This window comes from Barbus barbus (assembly GCF_936440315.1).
Source record: "Barbus barbus genome assembly, chromosome: 14".
NCBI classification, from domain to species: Eukaryota; Metazoa; Chordata; class Actinopteri; order Cypriniformes; family Cyprinidae; genus Barbus; species Barbus barbus.
In genome coordinates, this window is record NC_136742.1 from 6,788,562 (window position 1) to 6,804,825 (window position 16,264).

The following is a 16,264-nucleotide window of genomic DNA, read 5'->3' on the forward strand; positions in this document are numbered from 1 at the left end:
TGCAAGGCTTGGGTTCAGAGGGTAGAAAATTATTGCAAAATTCTTCATGCTTTTGCAATTTTGTGGTCGTATTTAATAGCAGTTTCTAAGAAAAGATAGGTGTTTATAATTTGATAATGAACGTATTGGGTTTTGTGTCTTTTCCATTTTTTAGATGCCCGGTTTCTTGGAGCTCATTGTTGAATATTTCAGAAGGTGCTTAATAGAGATCTTTGGGATCCTTGAAGAATATGAAGTTGGAACAGAGGGTCAGAAAACTCTTCTGGGTCCATGTTTGGAACCCACAGAAAAAGAGCAACCTTCAAATCAAGACTTAAAAAGCCAATCCAGTACAGAACAGGTGGAGAGATTAGATGTGGAGCCTGAGAAACCTCAGCCGAGCAGCTCAGCAGCAGCACTCAATATGGAGAAAAGGGAAGACTCTGCAGAGGGTAAGGCCGACACTGGTAAAGAGCCATGTCCTCCAGTGGAGCCCAGACCCAAGCAAGCCAGCAAGCATGACAAACTCCCAGTGAAAGTTGAGGAGAGAGAGGCTGTGGCTGATTGCGTGGAGGATCGATCAGAGCTGCTAGGCCTGGCCGGGGAGTTCACCAGCGGGCTTCTGCATTGGAAGGCAGGTGGAGGGGACTCCACTGCCCACATCCAGACCCATTTCGATAGACGTAGGGAAGAAGAAGAACAGAAGCCCTCAGAGAATCAGGAAGGTGCACATGCACCTGGAAAAGAAATGGTTGAAGAGGAGCACGGGAGGGAAGAGGAACTGAAAAGAGAGTTTCCAGGGCCCTCAGAGGAGAACTTGACAGCCACTGTGGATGACATGCTAAGTTCTCGTCCAGGGTCCTTATCAGGAGGTGAAACTCAGACGTCATTCCCCTTCCACAACAGAGAGAACCAGAGCAGCATTACTTTGCTGGAAGATGAGCCCCGATGCTGGGATGAAGCACCTCTTTCCGTCGCCGAGGGCTGGCAGGATGAGTTGGCCAAGCGCTGCATCTGTGTGTCCAATATCATTCGTGGACTCTCCTTCATCCCAGGCAATGACAGCGAAATGGCTCGGCACCCAGGTTTAGTGCTCATTCTCGGAAAACTTGTTCTTCTGCACCATGAGCACCCTAAAAGGAAAAGGATGACACCGACCTACCAGCGAGAGGAAGAGCGAGGTCTGGCTTGCAGCAAGGACGAGTGGTGGTGGGACTGCCTTGGTGCCTTGCGTGAGAACACCTTGGTCACCCTTGCCAACATTTCAGGACAGCTAGATCTGTCCATCTATCCGGAAAGTATCTGCCTTCCAATTCTGGACGGGCTGCTCCACTGGATGGTGTGCCCTTCGGCGGAGGCCCAGGACCCCTTTTGCACAGCAAATGGCTTCTCCTCGCTCACACCACAGAGGCTGGTGCTGGAGTGTCTGTGCAAACTGAGCATCCAAGACTCTAACGTTGACCTTCTGCTGGCCACGCCTCCTTTTAGCAGACAGGAGCGCCTCTTTGCCACATTAGTGCGGCACGTCGGTGAGCGAAAGAGTCAGGTGTGCCGCGAGATGGCCGTAGCCGTTCTCTCTAATCTTGCACAGGGTGACCCCACAGCTGCCCGAGCCGTTGCCCTCCATAAGGGCAGTGTGGGAGCCTTGATAAGCTTCCTAGAGGACAGTGTTGCCATGGCACAGTATCAGCAGAGCCCTCACAGTCTCTTGCGCATGGGACACCCCACCCATCCCGAGCCGCCCAGCATCAACATGATGTGCCGGGCCGCCAAAGCCCTGCTGGCCATGTCCCAGGTGGAGGAGAACAGACCTGAGTTTGTGCTCTACGAGAGCAGGCTTCTTGATATCTCGCTGTCCTCCGTGCTGAACTCTGGCGTGGCGGCCATCCTGTGTGAGGTGCTGTTTAAGCTCGGTCGCTCGTGACAGGCACAAAGGAGCGGGAGCCTCGAGTGCCATCATGGGAACGTACAGTACGGCTGAGCTGAGCCACAGAGATCACGCAGAACTGTCGGTGTTATATTTTTATTTAAGGAAAAGAACACAAACAAAAATCGTTTTTACATACAAATGAATATATAGAGAATATATATAGCTCCTCTGCCCCATTTCCCAGTTTTCATTTTGGATTTTTAAATGATTTTAATACGGATATTTAATACTTGGTCTTTTGGTTTTTTTCTATTCGTTTCATTTTGTTTCATCTGTGTATTTTCTTTCGTTTGTTTTAACCAAAGTTGGCATCTGATACCGTTTGTTTTTTTTTTGTTTTTTTTGAGAGTATTTTGCTCTCAGAATGTTTTGATGCAGTGTTTTGTTTGTTTTCTTGTGGGACTTTGTTTATTCGGGGAATGCAGATTTATTTAAATTGTGAGACATGTTGTAGATAGAATTTCTCTTGCAATGTGTTGCGATAAAAGAAAAAAAAAAAAAAAAAAGATTTTAAGACATGTATACAGCTCTGAGAAAAAAAAAGCATTGTGCAATAGATTTAGCTGGCTCAGAGGGGAGATTATGAAATGTGAATGACCACAGGCAATGTTCTGATCTGACCACCAGTATTGCACTGTTTCACCACACCAGTATCTGAGGGTCAAGCGAGTGTTGGTTCTAAACTGACTTGCTTCCACAGAGGGACGGCGAACTCAAAGTGCTTCGGTTACCCCTCTTCTCTATTCTATATCCACGGGTCGATTTGTATATAGGAACTGTACATTAAATGAGCCCCTTTTCACGTTTTGTTTTTCCTCCAAGAGATGTGGTATTATACAAAGTGAGTAGTTTATGCTACATGCTATTGACATTTTGCAAATAAATATTAAGTCATTGTATTCAGGTGAGGATCGTCTTGAAACGTGTAAGGGGCTGTTCACACAGGGTGGGCTCTTGCATCTGATATGCGCTATTTTTATTTAATTGTTGGTCATACGTGCACAACAGACATTATTTGCCGATTTTGGTGTCTTTCAAGATGCCGTTGAAGTTGAAATGCATATTTTGAAATGCTGCACTGTAGAAAACATGTCGGTTTTTACAAGAGTAGACCAGTCTGGAAAAGCATCTCCTGTGGATCGAGCATGTATATTAGCAACCGTATATGGGAACGCGTAAACGCACCACTTCAGTTCCCCTGTTTTTAATGCAAGAATTTGTCCTGTGTGAACGCCCCCCAAAGACTTTCCTGTGTGTCCTATAATGGAGTTCTGTGTGACAGAGATAGCAATGGCTCCCTCTAATGGCCTTAGATTTTGGAAAATACAGGCTAACTGAAAGACGTCCGATGGCATAAATGTAATTCAATGTGAAAGTTACCCCAAAATGACTTAACGATTTTAACAGAAAATATGTACAACTCTTTATGTAAGCTCTTTTTGCTCCATATGATTTGATGACCATTGTTTATTCAGTATAAAGTCTTTATACATGTTCCACATGTTAAAAGTAAATGTACATGAAATTTGTTTGAGCACTGTGAACGTTGTTTTTCAGTGTTGTGTCCAAAAAAAAAAAAAAAAGTTACCGAACCATGTATATCCTCAATATTGTAATATTTTTTAAAAACGTATTGGTAGTTAAGGATGATCGGTAAAAAAAAAATTTCCGTCTACCCATGCAGTGCTCTGTGCTGCTTCTGTCACATCCAGTTTAACCAGATTACGTGACCCTAAATGCACAGGAAACACTCACATTGACGCACACTGAGGGAGGGCTGTTGTTCTGGAGCTTTTCTTTAGTCACTGCAGGGCACATGTCTCTTTTCAGGGACAGCTTGAAAACAACTTCCACAGAGTATTACAAGATGCTTTTATTAGACCAGGCAATTTAACACAATAGCTGCTTTAGTTTGATATTTAATGTATAAACACCACCAGCCAATGGGCAGTGATGTTATTCACTAGGCTCACACAAATGTCCAAAATGTATGGTTACCAAAAAAAAAGCTAATTAAATAACAGATAGTACAGTATGTACAAACATAATACTCTCACACTTGTGACTGCAGATTCAGAGTCAAAGCCTCTTGGCTCAGGCCTTGTAAATTCCAGTCTGGCACAAGAAATTAAGGCAGACAACTGAGTTAAGTCTTCATTGAGGCATTCTCCAGTGCTGTGACCACACACTTGATATCGAAAATGGCTCACACTTGACAAAGCTGAAATATTCTTCCCAGACAAGTCAGTTAAGGCTATCCGTTTTTGATAATAGATTGTAAATTCTTCTCAATTTGACTTGAAGATGGAATTCCAGTCAAATGGAGCAGAAGCCTCTTCATTTTTGGGGATGGCGGGGAAAATGGACTGCATTTTCTGACGAAATTCCTTCAGCTGCCATAGAGAAATTATACATATCAAACAGTAGTTGCAGATTATAGTGAGAAATAGATGAAAGAGGGCACGTGGCATTTAAAAGCATCGCTTTAAGGAGGTACATACACTGTGGACGCCCAGGGCCTTCCAAACGGTGAAGCTCAGGAGACCAACTCCACACCAGGCGTAAAGTGAACCCCATCCCAACGCCCGCAATGCTAACGACGCGCCGCTTTCTGGCACCACAGCAGTTCCTATCACACCCTGAACACATCAAGAGAAAAATGAGGGTCATTTACGGCAGATCTTGTATTTGTTCAGTAAATATTAGTGTATATTATATCACTAAATACTACTTAGGGTCCAATGAAACACCGTTCAGAATTCATTTTAGTTCTGTAGTCTGATGCATTATAAAGTGAAACAGGAAAACATAAGGAGGACATTGATCTGTCAGACTTTAATTCATTTAGATCACGGAAATTAAGAATTCATTGATTCATAACATTCGAACAGGAAGTCATTTCAGAGGAAACGGAGCATAAATACTTGAGATATATTATGTTTTAGATATTTATTTATATAACCGATGCTGTCTAAATTTTCACAACCAACCAGCATTAAAAAGTAAATGGGGTCAATTCTGAATTTTGGATTCAATCATGACATAACCCCATTTCTTCTCAAATTTCAGGAGTAAAAAACATTAAATAAAAAAGCAAGTATCCCCCCTCCAAAATATAAAAGGTTAAAAAATCTGATACTTTAGAGGGAAAAAAAAAAAGGTCTCTATATATGACTTGAGTCCCTCCTCCAGTGTTAGCTTATTTCTGTCTGCCTGGCTAAATCTAATCCCTGCCTCAATCTAATCACTTAAGGGAAAAAATCTATATCACATATATCCTCAACAAGCTACACATTTTGAGAGATCATTCATGTCCATACCACAAACTCCGCAGGACAAGCTGATACTGTGATACAAAGTGACATAACAGGTCTAGTCAAGTGATTTGTCATCAATGGATCCGGGCAAGACATATGATCCGTCGCGCCGCTGACCTCATATTGGATTTAACCACTTAAAAAGCATTTTTGGCAAGACATGTGTTTACTGATGTGAGAGAGTGGTCTAAAAATAGGACAAAACAAAAACAAAGAGCCCTCTGTTCATTTATGTTCAAAAGGCATAAACTGGAATCGATGTCAGCATTTCCGCAGTGTAATTCTGTGAAGTTAGCAGACATCAGCCTGCCATGCTCTGCTGATTAGATGAAAAAAAACAGCTTCCAAGAAAGAGGACAAAGATTTCTGTAAGCAGAGCAGCACTATGATGTCACATTTTTTAAATATTTTAGGACTAGGACTAATATAACACACTAAATGGGACTATTTGCTCACAAGTTTTCTTTGCGTTCACACTGCAATTGAAAGTGATTTTTTTGCTCCACTAAATTGTGGCAGGGTCACTTTTCATTTCACATGTACATTTTTGTAGCATTATTTAATATTACTGTTCATAATAATGATAATTATTTGATTTTTCTTACATTTAACCCTCGTGTACTATTCAAAAACAAGTGACTTCCTGTATGGTCCGGGTCAAATTGACCCGTATTGGATTCCACAAAAATTACGACATATAAAAAAAAAAAATCATACAATCAATAAACTTTTAATATCAGTACTTTTCACACATTTCAAAGAATTAATTTCTGAATTTATAAAAAAAAATGTAACCACTATTGTGACTGCAACTCCCCCAGACCTGTGAGATGTTTGCGATTGCACACTGTTTAACGATAATATCTTGGTCTAAACCTAAAGTAATCTTGACAAATTATCATTTGAAAGGTTTTGGACTCTAGTTTTCATATTTGGTGAGTGTTTTTCAAAGAAATGACAGAGCAATAGATAAATAGCGATAGATTCACTTTTATTCTATGCGTATGTTTTTATGCGTTTTAGAGAGAGAATTTAAATCAAATATTACAGTCCAAACTATTTCTGAATAGGATGTCTACTTTATAAATATTTAAAAAAGTATGGAAATATATAGTTCAGAACACTTAAACAATAAATGGAAATCAAGAGTCCCTGTGTATCACCTAGTGGAAAGGTTTGGTACTGCATCCACAAACTCGTACTTAAAGTTCATTTTTTGAGATATCAACCTAAAATTTGGCACAAAACTTGTTCAGATGATTGGCTTTGATTTTCTTGAAGATTTGGTGGTAAACATGTTTTGTAAAACTGCTATTTTAAATCAAATATAAAAATACATTTTCATACATTTAAAGTACTATAACGTTTTATAAATTTACTTTTATAACTGTTTTTATAACTACAATAACCTGTGATGTTTCACTTTAAAATGATACCAATCTTAAGTCTGTGCTCTGAAGTATTCACGTTTTATAACAATTTTATCCGGAAAAGTCATTTTAATGTCTAGGCTCAAAAACTGTGACTTACAGTTAAAAGGCGAAACAGTTTTGTTTTCACAAACTTTGAAATTAAAAAGTAGTTAAACTCATCAAGACACTGACACTAGGAGGCACTTCAGGACTAGAGTTGAGCTCTGAAATACAACAAAGGAATGTTTCAGTTGCTTTTGAATGGATGCCTATGCGGGTCAAATTGACCCACGAACATCACAAACGTGTAACAATTATTTTGGACATGTCAAAACACATCAGCGTGTTGAAACTTTGCATGCATGTTCATGACCCTAAATGAGAAAAGGTCACAAAATTTCAAGAAAAAAAAACGTTAACTGATATTTCTGACAACTCAAAAATCAAAACGAGTCAAATTGACCCGGAACAGTACATGAGAGTTAAAATGCCACTTTTCACCTGGACTTTTTAGAACAATATTCTGCTTAATTGTGAGTCATAGCCGAGTTGAATATTATAGCTAATGATGATGATGATGATAATAATAGGACTTCTTATTCCTAAAATAATAATAATAATAGCACACTGTGTCAGGGTCACTTTTTTGGAACACTGTTGAGTTACATTTTACTAAAAAAAAAAAATATGGTAACACTTACTTAAAGCCTTTATGTACAATGCAGTATATAAGTAGTTTTAATGCATGAATTATGCCTTGTAAAGCACCTTATAATGCATTACAACATTTAGTAGTAGCCCTTGCATTATACATAATTTTAGTAACACTCAGTCTTTATTTTACAAGAGCTGTTGTAATTTCTTCACTTTCATATGGCACTGTTGATTTTCAGTGTATAGTTGATGCATGCTAGTACTAAATGTCAGTAATGTATAGCAGACAATCTTGATACCTTATTGAACCACTCAGGACTCTTCTTCTTAGCCATGGCAAGGGTGGAACCGAACCCTGCAATCATACCTGCGGTGGCTACAGTAGAGAGGAAAGCACCTCCTGAATAAGAGACAACAGACCGAGGTGAGCATTTTAAAGGAACATTCATAGTTCTGAACATGACAACACTGTCTGCTTCCACAGCAGTCTGGATAACACTGATCCAAAAGCTATTGGATTAAAGCTACAGAAGGAATCATGTACTACAACATTTAGTGAAATACTTTGAGGCATCAATAACTAACACTGCAGCACATTTAGTGTTTGTTGGCAGAGAGTGTAGGACCAGAGCCAGACTCATGCAATCATCTTCTACAGACCACATGAAGTAACAGCACCATGACAAACGCATAACAGAGCAGAGGACCATAGAAACTGATTTTAATGAGGATGCTTCAGTGATTGATAAGTTACTCTATCATGATCCTGAGGAGAGAGTAAATGTGACAGTCAGAAATTAACTAAACAAAGGCACTGAAAATCTTACCAAGAATTTATTAGAATTTGACATAATATAAACAATACAATATTGTAAGATTAAATTAAATAGATGCTGATAATACACCATTTTTGGATAAAAATGCCTTAATGAATGCAATACCTAAATGCAAATTGTTATATATATATATATATATATATATATATATATATATATATATATATATATATAGTTTCTACCAAACAACTATACAAACAAAACAAAATAAAAGTTTGAATTGACTGAAAATGTTTAATTTGATATCTGAACTCAAGCTTATTTCCAGTCGATTTGGAATAATCTATAATCTTTTCGTACATTATTTGTGTCCCTGGAGCACAAGCCAGTCTTAAGTCTCTGGGGTAACTATAGAAATATTGTAGAAATAGACAAAAATACACTGTATGGGTCAAAATTATCCATTTGTCTTTTATGCCAAAAAGCATTAGGATATTAAGATCATGTTGCATGAAGATATTTAGTAAATGTCCACCCGTAAATATATCAAAACTTAATTTCTGATTAGTAATATGCATTGCATTTGTCATTTGAACAACTTTAAAGGCGATTTTCTCAATATTTTGATTTTTTTGCACCCTCAGATTCCAGATTTTCAGCCAAATACTGTCCTATCATAACAAACCATACTGGAAAAATATATTGTTATTATATGATGTTTAAATTTCAATAATAAAAAGAGACCCTTATGACTGGTTTTGTGGTTACATCTGACATTTAAGTCTAAGTTTCTGCTTTAATGTATGATTAATCAGAATAAGGTCAGTTATGCAAATGCGTGATATCGACGGATAATTCATAAATGGCCGAATATGTTATTAAAATACATCAAACCTTTTATCAAGTATGATTTGTCGTCTTCGGTGTCATTGACCCTCGCGCTCTGCTCCACTGACATCCTGAACAGCTCCGACTGACACAGACATCCGGCGGAAACACGTCATAACACAGAGAGCAGCAGTGGAAATGATGCACAGATCTCACTATGAGCGTGCCTGCTGTTATATTCTTACTCTTAAAGTGCATCTATAATTGAGACATAATTATAAATAATTTAAATTATAAATTCCATGTTAAATTCAAATAATCTGTTGTGCTGTAGGTATATATTGTGTTTTATTTTTCATCATGATAAAACAATATCTTCAAACTCATAATAAAGTGAAATGATATGGAACTAGATGTGTGTCTGTGAGAGGAGGACTGATTCAGACACTACATAGACAACACTACATAGACAACATACGGGGCATCACAGACTGAGAGAAAGAGCTGTCTGATATTAATATTCAGTTTTGCCTTTTAAAATGCTTATGTTGTTATGTTTTTATTATAATATTTCAAAACATTAGATATTTTCTTATTTTATTTTGTTAGTATTTTTATAGATGATACAACATAAGCACCACTATATGCTGTCTATATAGGCAACTCTTCACTCTGTCTCGAGACACATTTATAAATTTGTCTATTGTGGTTTTGAAATGCATGCCTATAAAAGGAATGTATGCAGGCAATTCACTCTTTTGAGACATGCTCAGAAATGTTGTCTATATTATCAGCTCGCTAGGTTTTGAAATACCCTGTATGCTGTCTACCTAGACAGCTGTCTGTGATTTGAGACGGCGCCGCTGGTCACCGTGTGTTGTGAGCTCAGCTCACGCGCTGATCTATCTATCCTGCGCACGCTCTCGCTCTCCTTCATCAAGATTAAACACCCTCCTCTGTTTGTTTGCTGTTGTGATATTGTGCATGCAGCGTCAGGACAGGGAACGGGATCACGAGGACATCGGAAGGACGTTTTTAACGTTATGCTCCAAAGGTTTTGAGTGGATTTGATTTAATCGGAGCGCTTCTGAACCGCATTAACGGAGTTGCAAGCTTTAAAACGCCAGCAGACAAAGCGACATTTCTGGGCATGAGGTCCACATGCCTCTGTGTCCTGGAGCGCATCCTGTTGTGTTGAGGATAGACATCTGCAATGAAGGAGTTCTCCAAACAAACATGTAAACCAAACACGCGGATCTTATTTCTCTCCCATCGTCTCGGATGCAGATATTAGCGTTTTTAAAGTAATGCATTTAAAAGATTTCAATAAAACATGGAGATAAGAAAACGGTTCCACGCTTTTCTTTGACTGGGTTGTGCAATGCTTCCTCCTTCAGATCAGAGATGTTTCTTCAAGATCCAGCTGTCCTTGAGGACATTTGAATTCTGATTCAGTTGTGTTGCTTTAAAGTTTTAGGGTTTTTTGCTGGTGGGTAGATGACAGGCAACATGCATCTTGGGGTAGAGGAGCCCATCCGAGAGTGCCAGTATAATCAGATCTGCACACATAACTCCTCACCCATGGACACCCCACACACCAAGAAGAAGAAGATCAAAAGGAAATGGCAGGTTTTTCCTGGCCGAAATAAGTTTTACTGCAACGGCCGGATCATGATGGCAAAGCAGACTGGGGTCTTCTATCTTACCATGGTTCTCATTTTGGTGACCAGTGGCCTCTTCTTTGCCTTTGAGTAAGTACATTGATGCACTGGAGAACTCAGTGGCTTCTATCTACTCCAGACATTACCAAAAACGTTTTTAGGCCATATACATTCTTAAAAATAAAGGTTCTTCACTGGCATTTATGGGATAATGGAGAATCTTGAACACCCATGGAACCTTTGCATTGCACAAAAGGTTCTTTATAGTGGAAAAAAAGATTATTAAAAGTTCTTCACACTAACAAGAAATGGTTCCTTAGGGAACTCAATAGGATTATTTAATGGCATTGCAAAAGAAGCTTTATTTTTAGGAGTGTCCCCCATGAGAAAATGCCTGCTATTTTTGGAAGCACATCAGAGCAATACCAATCATTCAATGCCGATATTACCAACTGATACTACACTACAGTACTGTTTTGTGTTTGAAGTGGTCATTATGATTACTGATGATAAAATGGGTAGTGCTTTCAAAATTTTACTAGACACTTGACATTAATGGTGTGAGACCATAACTAGCTTTAAAAGTTCTGTGTAGGTTCCTCTTCTTGATTACTCTGGATAAAGAGTCGTTCTGTGCTTCATTTATACCTGGGCATTTGAGCAGCAATTGAATGTGGTCTGGGATCTTGAAGTGCAGTTCCACTCAAGCCAGTGCAGTAGTTTAGACCCTCTCACTAAGACTGAAGGACGTTTACTGAAGTGGTAAATCTGGTGTAATAGAATTACTTCAGTCCACGTAACTTCCAGTGCAGCTGTAAGGAACCCCTTGTGTTTTTAGGTCAGGTGAAGTTGAACATTTGGATTCCGAAGATCTTCAGACAAGAAAGCCTTGTGCTCAGTGGGGGTTTTTTTTTGGGGGGGGGGGGGGGGGGGGGGTAATGCTCTGCATTACTCGAAGCACATTACTCGAAGCATGCTTGCCCAGAAGCCTCCACTGGTTGTTAGAGAATCTCTGTGTGATCCTGAGGTGGCTGCTTTGGAGAAGGGGACGTGTGGAGCGGAGATTTTCCAGTGTCCCATCCCCCATCACCGAGCCCCATACATTCCATACCACAACTTCCAAAACATAGTCGTGGTGCGGCCCTGTTTCCATGGCGACGGGTTCCCTTTCCCGATCTTTGTGTTCTTTTGGAACAGCCTGTGTCTCCTAGGAAACAACATGAGGACTCAGCCCACAGTTGTATTTTTCTTTGCTCTAGGGTTAGTCTTGTCATGCTTTTTGAAACGATTATAAAGTCATTACTGAGGTTTTGTGATCCATTAAACACAGAGAGCCGAAACCACAGACGGAAACACATTAGCTGCACTGGTGAGAGGCAGTTGGTTTGTTGCGCAGTTCAGCACAAAATGTTTACTCGTAAATCATTTCAAGCAAAGAATGATGGTTATATTGAATGCAAAACACCCTTCTGAATGCATTCAGCTTGTGTGCCAGAAGCAATAAGACTTACTGAAATGAAAGCAGTATGCAGAGTTTAAACTGTACTTTGTAGATAGTTATATCACGTCTCTTTCTGGTATCCCTGCACATAAAATGCATCATAATATTATCATGTTTACCAGCTTAACATGGTCATGAAGTTGAAAATTCTATATATAACTTGTAGAACTTCCCCTACAAGTATTAGTAGCTATACAAGTGATTTTTATCAAACTAGCCTTATATGTGAATTAGTTAAAAGGATATTTATAATTTTATTCAGCAAGGATGCATTAAATTGATCAAAAATGACATTAAAGAGATAGTGTAAACTTTGTATTCATCAAACAATCCTGAAAAAAAAGAAAAACGTATCATGGTTTCCAAAAAAAGATATTAAGCAGCACATTTTTCAAATTTGATAACAATAAGGTGTTTTTTGGGCATGTGACACTGAAGACTGGAGTAATTACGCTGGTGATTCAGCTCTGCATCATGGGAACGAATTACATTTTAAAATGCATTAAAATAGAAAATGGTTATTTAAAATTTTAATAATATTTCATAATATTACTGTTTCTGACTGTATTTTTGATCAAACAAATGCAGCCTTGATAAGCATTAGAGACTTTTTCAAAAGATAGATAGATAGATAGATCGATAGATAGATAGATACAAAAGAAACGTACCAATTCCAAACTTTTGAACAGTAATGCATAATATTTTAGTCGTGTTGCTATACTTCTAAAACAATGTGTAGTTTTTGTTTTCTTTATCCCAGTGTAATGTTTTTTTCCATTAGCAATAGTAATAGAAGTGGTAATCGATATCACAAATGCTGCCCATTGTCCATATTGAACCTGAACATTCCTTTAAAGAGAAATAATATTATGTAATCCGCTGAACATTTGTCTCTAGCAGATAAAAATATAGAACAAACAATGTGGAGTGGGATAGACAAATCAGTTTTGAGTTTCTTGACATCTCTAAATTCAGCAGCACTGTTCTAGACTTTAGACTTTTGAGTTCAGAAACCTCAATCTCCATTTATAAAATGTGACACTGCAACTCGTGCCGCGGTGAAAGTCCTTGTGTGTCAGGATGCAGCGACCCTGTAACCTCTCAGTCTATCATAACAACCTCAAAACTGTTCCTTGGAGACCACTTCACAAGGAATCTTTAGAGCTGTAAAGCTGACAAGGACATTAGAAGCAGTGGTAAACACAATAAAGCTTTCTTAAAAGGTCCCTCAGGGGATTGCTATGTTAGCATGCTATAGTCGATAGCATCTGACCATATTGGCTAATTCAATTGCTCTGCCTAGTTGTGCTTAGCCAATTTAGCAGCCATCAGATTGCAGTGCAGACCATTTTGAAATGTTTTGGAGTCTGAATACCATTAGATATTATGGCAGGCAGATTTGGGGTCTTGTACCACAGACCATTTGCTTATGCTTCGAAACAGATGGTGGTACATTTCATTAACTTCTAAGTGTACAAAGCAGCTAGTTGGGATTCATTTTTTCATATTTTTATCCCAAATCCCCCCAAAATGCATTAGATTATCATGTTATCATTCATTGGTGAGATTCACACTCTGTTATTTTATCACCCCTGTGTTTGATACCAAGCTGACTGTCACTTTGGATAAAAGTGTCTGCTGAATGCATAAATATAAATGTATTGTCTATTATTATTTATTATGAAACAGATGGGTAACAGTTTATTTTAAAGTGACGTAGTTGCACGTTATATGTATAGTAATAACAGTTAATTAAGCATAATTACAAGTAACCAGTGTTGGACAGTAACTCATTACTTGTAACTTAGTTACTGTAATAATATTACTTTTTGCAGTAACTAGTAGTGTAACTAATTACTAATAAGATTTCAGTAATAATATTACAGTTACTATCCATAAAACATAAAACATCTTAGTTACTTTTGATGCCTGAACCCCGCTGATTTAAAATCTAATAATCAAATAATTCCTAGATTTATTTACATAATTGTCACGACTCGCACTTGCTTGTGATGTCTCCAGTGCAGCAGGCAAGCTTGGAATATGGAAAAGCTTACATTCAGCAGATAGAAATATTGCATTATATTGATTTAGTCAGATCTGAACACTGTTGTGTAAGCTGTGGCTTTACTTTACTCTGGCATTACATCCCTCTGATCAACAAGTACATTATATTACTATAATTAAACATCTTTTTAGAAAATTAAACAGTTTCTTACAAACTTATGTCATTTGATAAGTACTTAATTAATGACAGTTAATGAGATTAATACAACACTTCTACTTGAATGTCACTATCAATCACTTTTGAGTGTTTGTAATCACTTCTGACTGCGATCCGATGTGGATTTTGGTCAAATGATGAGGGAGAAATATGTTATTAGTAACATTCTAGAAGAATTTTATGTGGAAGATACCCAGTGAAGAAAAAGTAATGTAACTAGTAGTGTAACTAATTACTGTTGCCACAAAGTAATAAGCACAATATTACTTTTGAAAGGAGTAACTAATGAGTAATATATTACATTATTTGAGTAACCAGCCCAACACTGCAAGTAACTAACCCTAACCGTAACCTTAACCCTACAGTAAGTACATGTGGTTAATTAATGATATTATCTTGAATTTGGGGGATATTTTTATTCATTTTGGTGGCTCCAAGCCCCAGATCATTTCTGATTCAGTACTTATTTTTGTATTTCGTAAAAACTTGGCCGACAGATGTTCTTGTCCACAGCACCCGGCACAACTATTAAAATAACTGTACACATCTAAGACTAAATGTCTAGCTGAAGAATGCATTTGCTTAATAAAATATGATTTTAATTAGTGCTAAACTGTTATATGGCCAGATTAATAAATCAGCCCAGATTTGGCCATTTTTAGATGATCAGTATTGGCCAATAACTGTTTGCTCAGCTGGTTTAAAATTAGCAATGGATTTCTTTTGTATCAGATCCAGAATCTATACCAACAGCCTTGCAAATGAATAATTCGCAATTTCTATTTGAAATTTTCTGGTGAATTAAATTTTTGCAACTATGGCCCGGTTTCACAGACAGGACTTAGACTAAGCCAGGATTAGGCCATAGTTCAATTAGGACATGCTTAGAAAAAACATTACTGGGGTGCATCTTGAGACAAAACAAAGGCACTGATATATTTTAAGATCAGTTTCTTTCAGTTGAAACAGCTCAGACTTACATTTTAGTCTAGGACTAGGCTTAAGCCTTGTCTGGGAAACCGGGGGTAAGAGTCTCAACTGTTTTAATATACTGCATTACCCTGTATCTCATATATATCGGCCATATGTGAGCTATTTATAGGCTGCTATAGACTAATATAATGTTAGTTATAATGTTATTTCATAGTAGACTGACTGTTAATGCTTCTGTTTTTGCTACAGTCAAAAGACAGGATAATTAAAAAGAGTTTTGCATGATCATGAGCGTATGTTTGTTGCTTCCCCTTAATATCTCATGTATTTACTACTGGTGGGATTTACTAGCAACACAACATGACCTTCACAGCCACTCCCTCTTTTCCAGCTGCCCATTCCTGGCATCAAACCTGACCCCTGCCATTCCGGCCATCGGAGGTGTGCTGTTCGTCTTTGTGATGGGAATGCTGCTCCGGGCGAGCTTCAGCGACCCGGGCGTCCTGCCCAGGGCCACACCAGAGGAAGCAGCCGACATTGAGAGGCAGATAGGTGGGAGGAAATGCCAAGATGATCGCTCTTCCTGTTTGTCTTTCCTCATTCTGTTCTTTTCACATTGAGCTGAATATGCAGCCTCCGGTTGCAGGTCTGTGGAGTGCGCGACAGAGAATTCTCAGAGTAAAATGAGACAGAGAGCATTTGATGTTATTCTCTCCTCTCTTTTGACATGAATAATGCATGCTCTCGCTCAGGTTTGCTGTCAGCCCAGAGTAATATAAAATCTGCTGAAATATTCATCCCTAGCAAAGATTCACGGTCTCTCAGAGTATTTGTTCATGCTATTCAGTCTGATAGTTTAATCAGTCATGAGTTAATGGTTGTTCATAGGTTGGTTTGGGTTGTATTAAAGGGCCAGCAAGGAACGCACCCAAAGATTTAACGGCAATTGCATTCAGAATTTAACGGTGAAATCACTGCAGGCCAAGCCATTTTATGCCATAACACTACAAATTAGTGGACAATTTCCACAGTGCGCAGGTTGATTTAAT

At 38.3% G+C, this 16,264-nt stretch overlaps 3 protein-coding genes across 6 annotated transcripts in view; 2 read left to right on the plus strand and 1 right to left on the minus strand.

Moving 5' to 3' along the window:
* LOC306880251 (AT-rich interactive domain-containing protein 1B-like) overlaps window positions 1–2,392 on the plus strand; it is a gene marked incomplete at its 5' end in the record, with an annotated part of 104,711 nt that extends 102,319 nt beyond the window's left edge. For all 4 annotated transcript variants that reach the window (XM_079433660.1, XM_079433661.1, XM_079433662.1 and 1 more), the window contains one exon: window positions 155–2,392. In XM_079433660.1, the coding sequence (XP_079289786.1) occupies window positions 155–1,903 (1,749 nt within the window). In that variant the 3' untranslated portion in view covers window positions 1,904–2,392. The remainder of the gene's footprint in view (window positions 1–154) is intronic.
* On the minus strand, window positions 1,919–9,077 carry LOC306880253 (transmembrane protein 242-like). The gene is made up of 4 exons (XM_079433665.1): window positions 8,963–9,077; window positions 7,592–7,692; window positions 4,411–4,548; window positions 1,919–4,302 (listed from the first exon to the last, which is right to left on the minus strand). Exons 1-4 carry the CDS (start codon window positions 9,024–9,026, stop codon window positions 4,198–4,200), a joined length of 408 nt encoding a protein of 135 aa, XP_079289791.1. The 5' UTR covers window positions 9,027–9,077; the 3' UTR covers window positions 1,919–4,197.
* A 665-nt stretch (window positions 9,078–9,742) lies between these two features.
* The window catches only part of LOC306879728 (palmitoyltransferase ZDHHC14), a 28,609-nt gene continuing 22,087 nt past the window's right edge, over window positions 9,743–16,264 (plus strand). Inside the window, exons 1-2 of the mRNA XM_079432883.1 lie at window positions 9,743–10,647; window positions 15,607–15,767. Coding sequence (XP_079289009.1) covers window positions 10,394–10,647; window positions 15,607–15,767 — 415 coding nt within the window. The 5' untranslated portion in view covers window positions 9,743–10,393. The remainder of the gene's footprint in view (window positions 10,648–15,606; window positions 15,768–16,264) is intronic.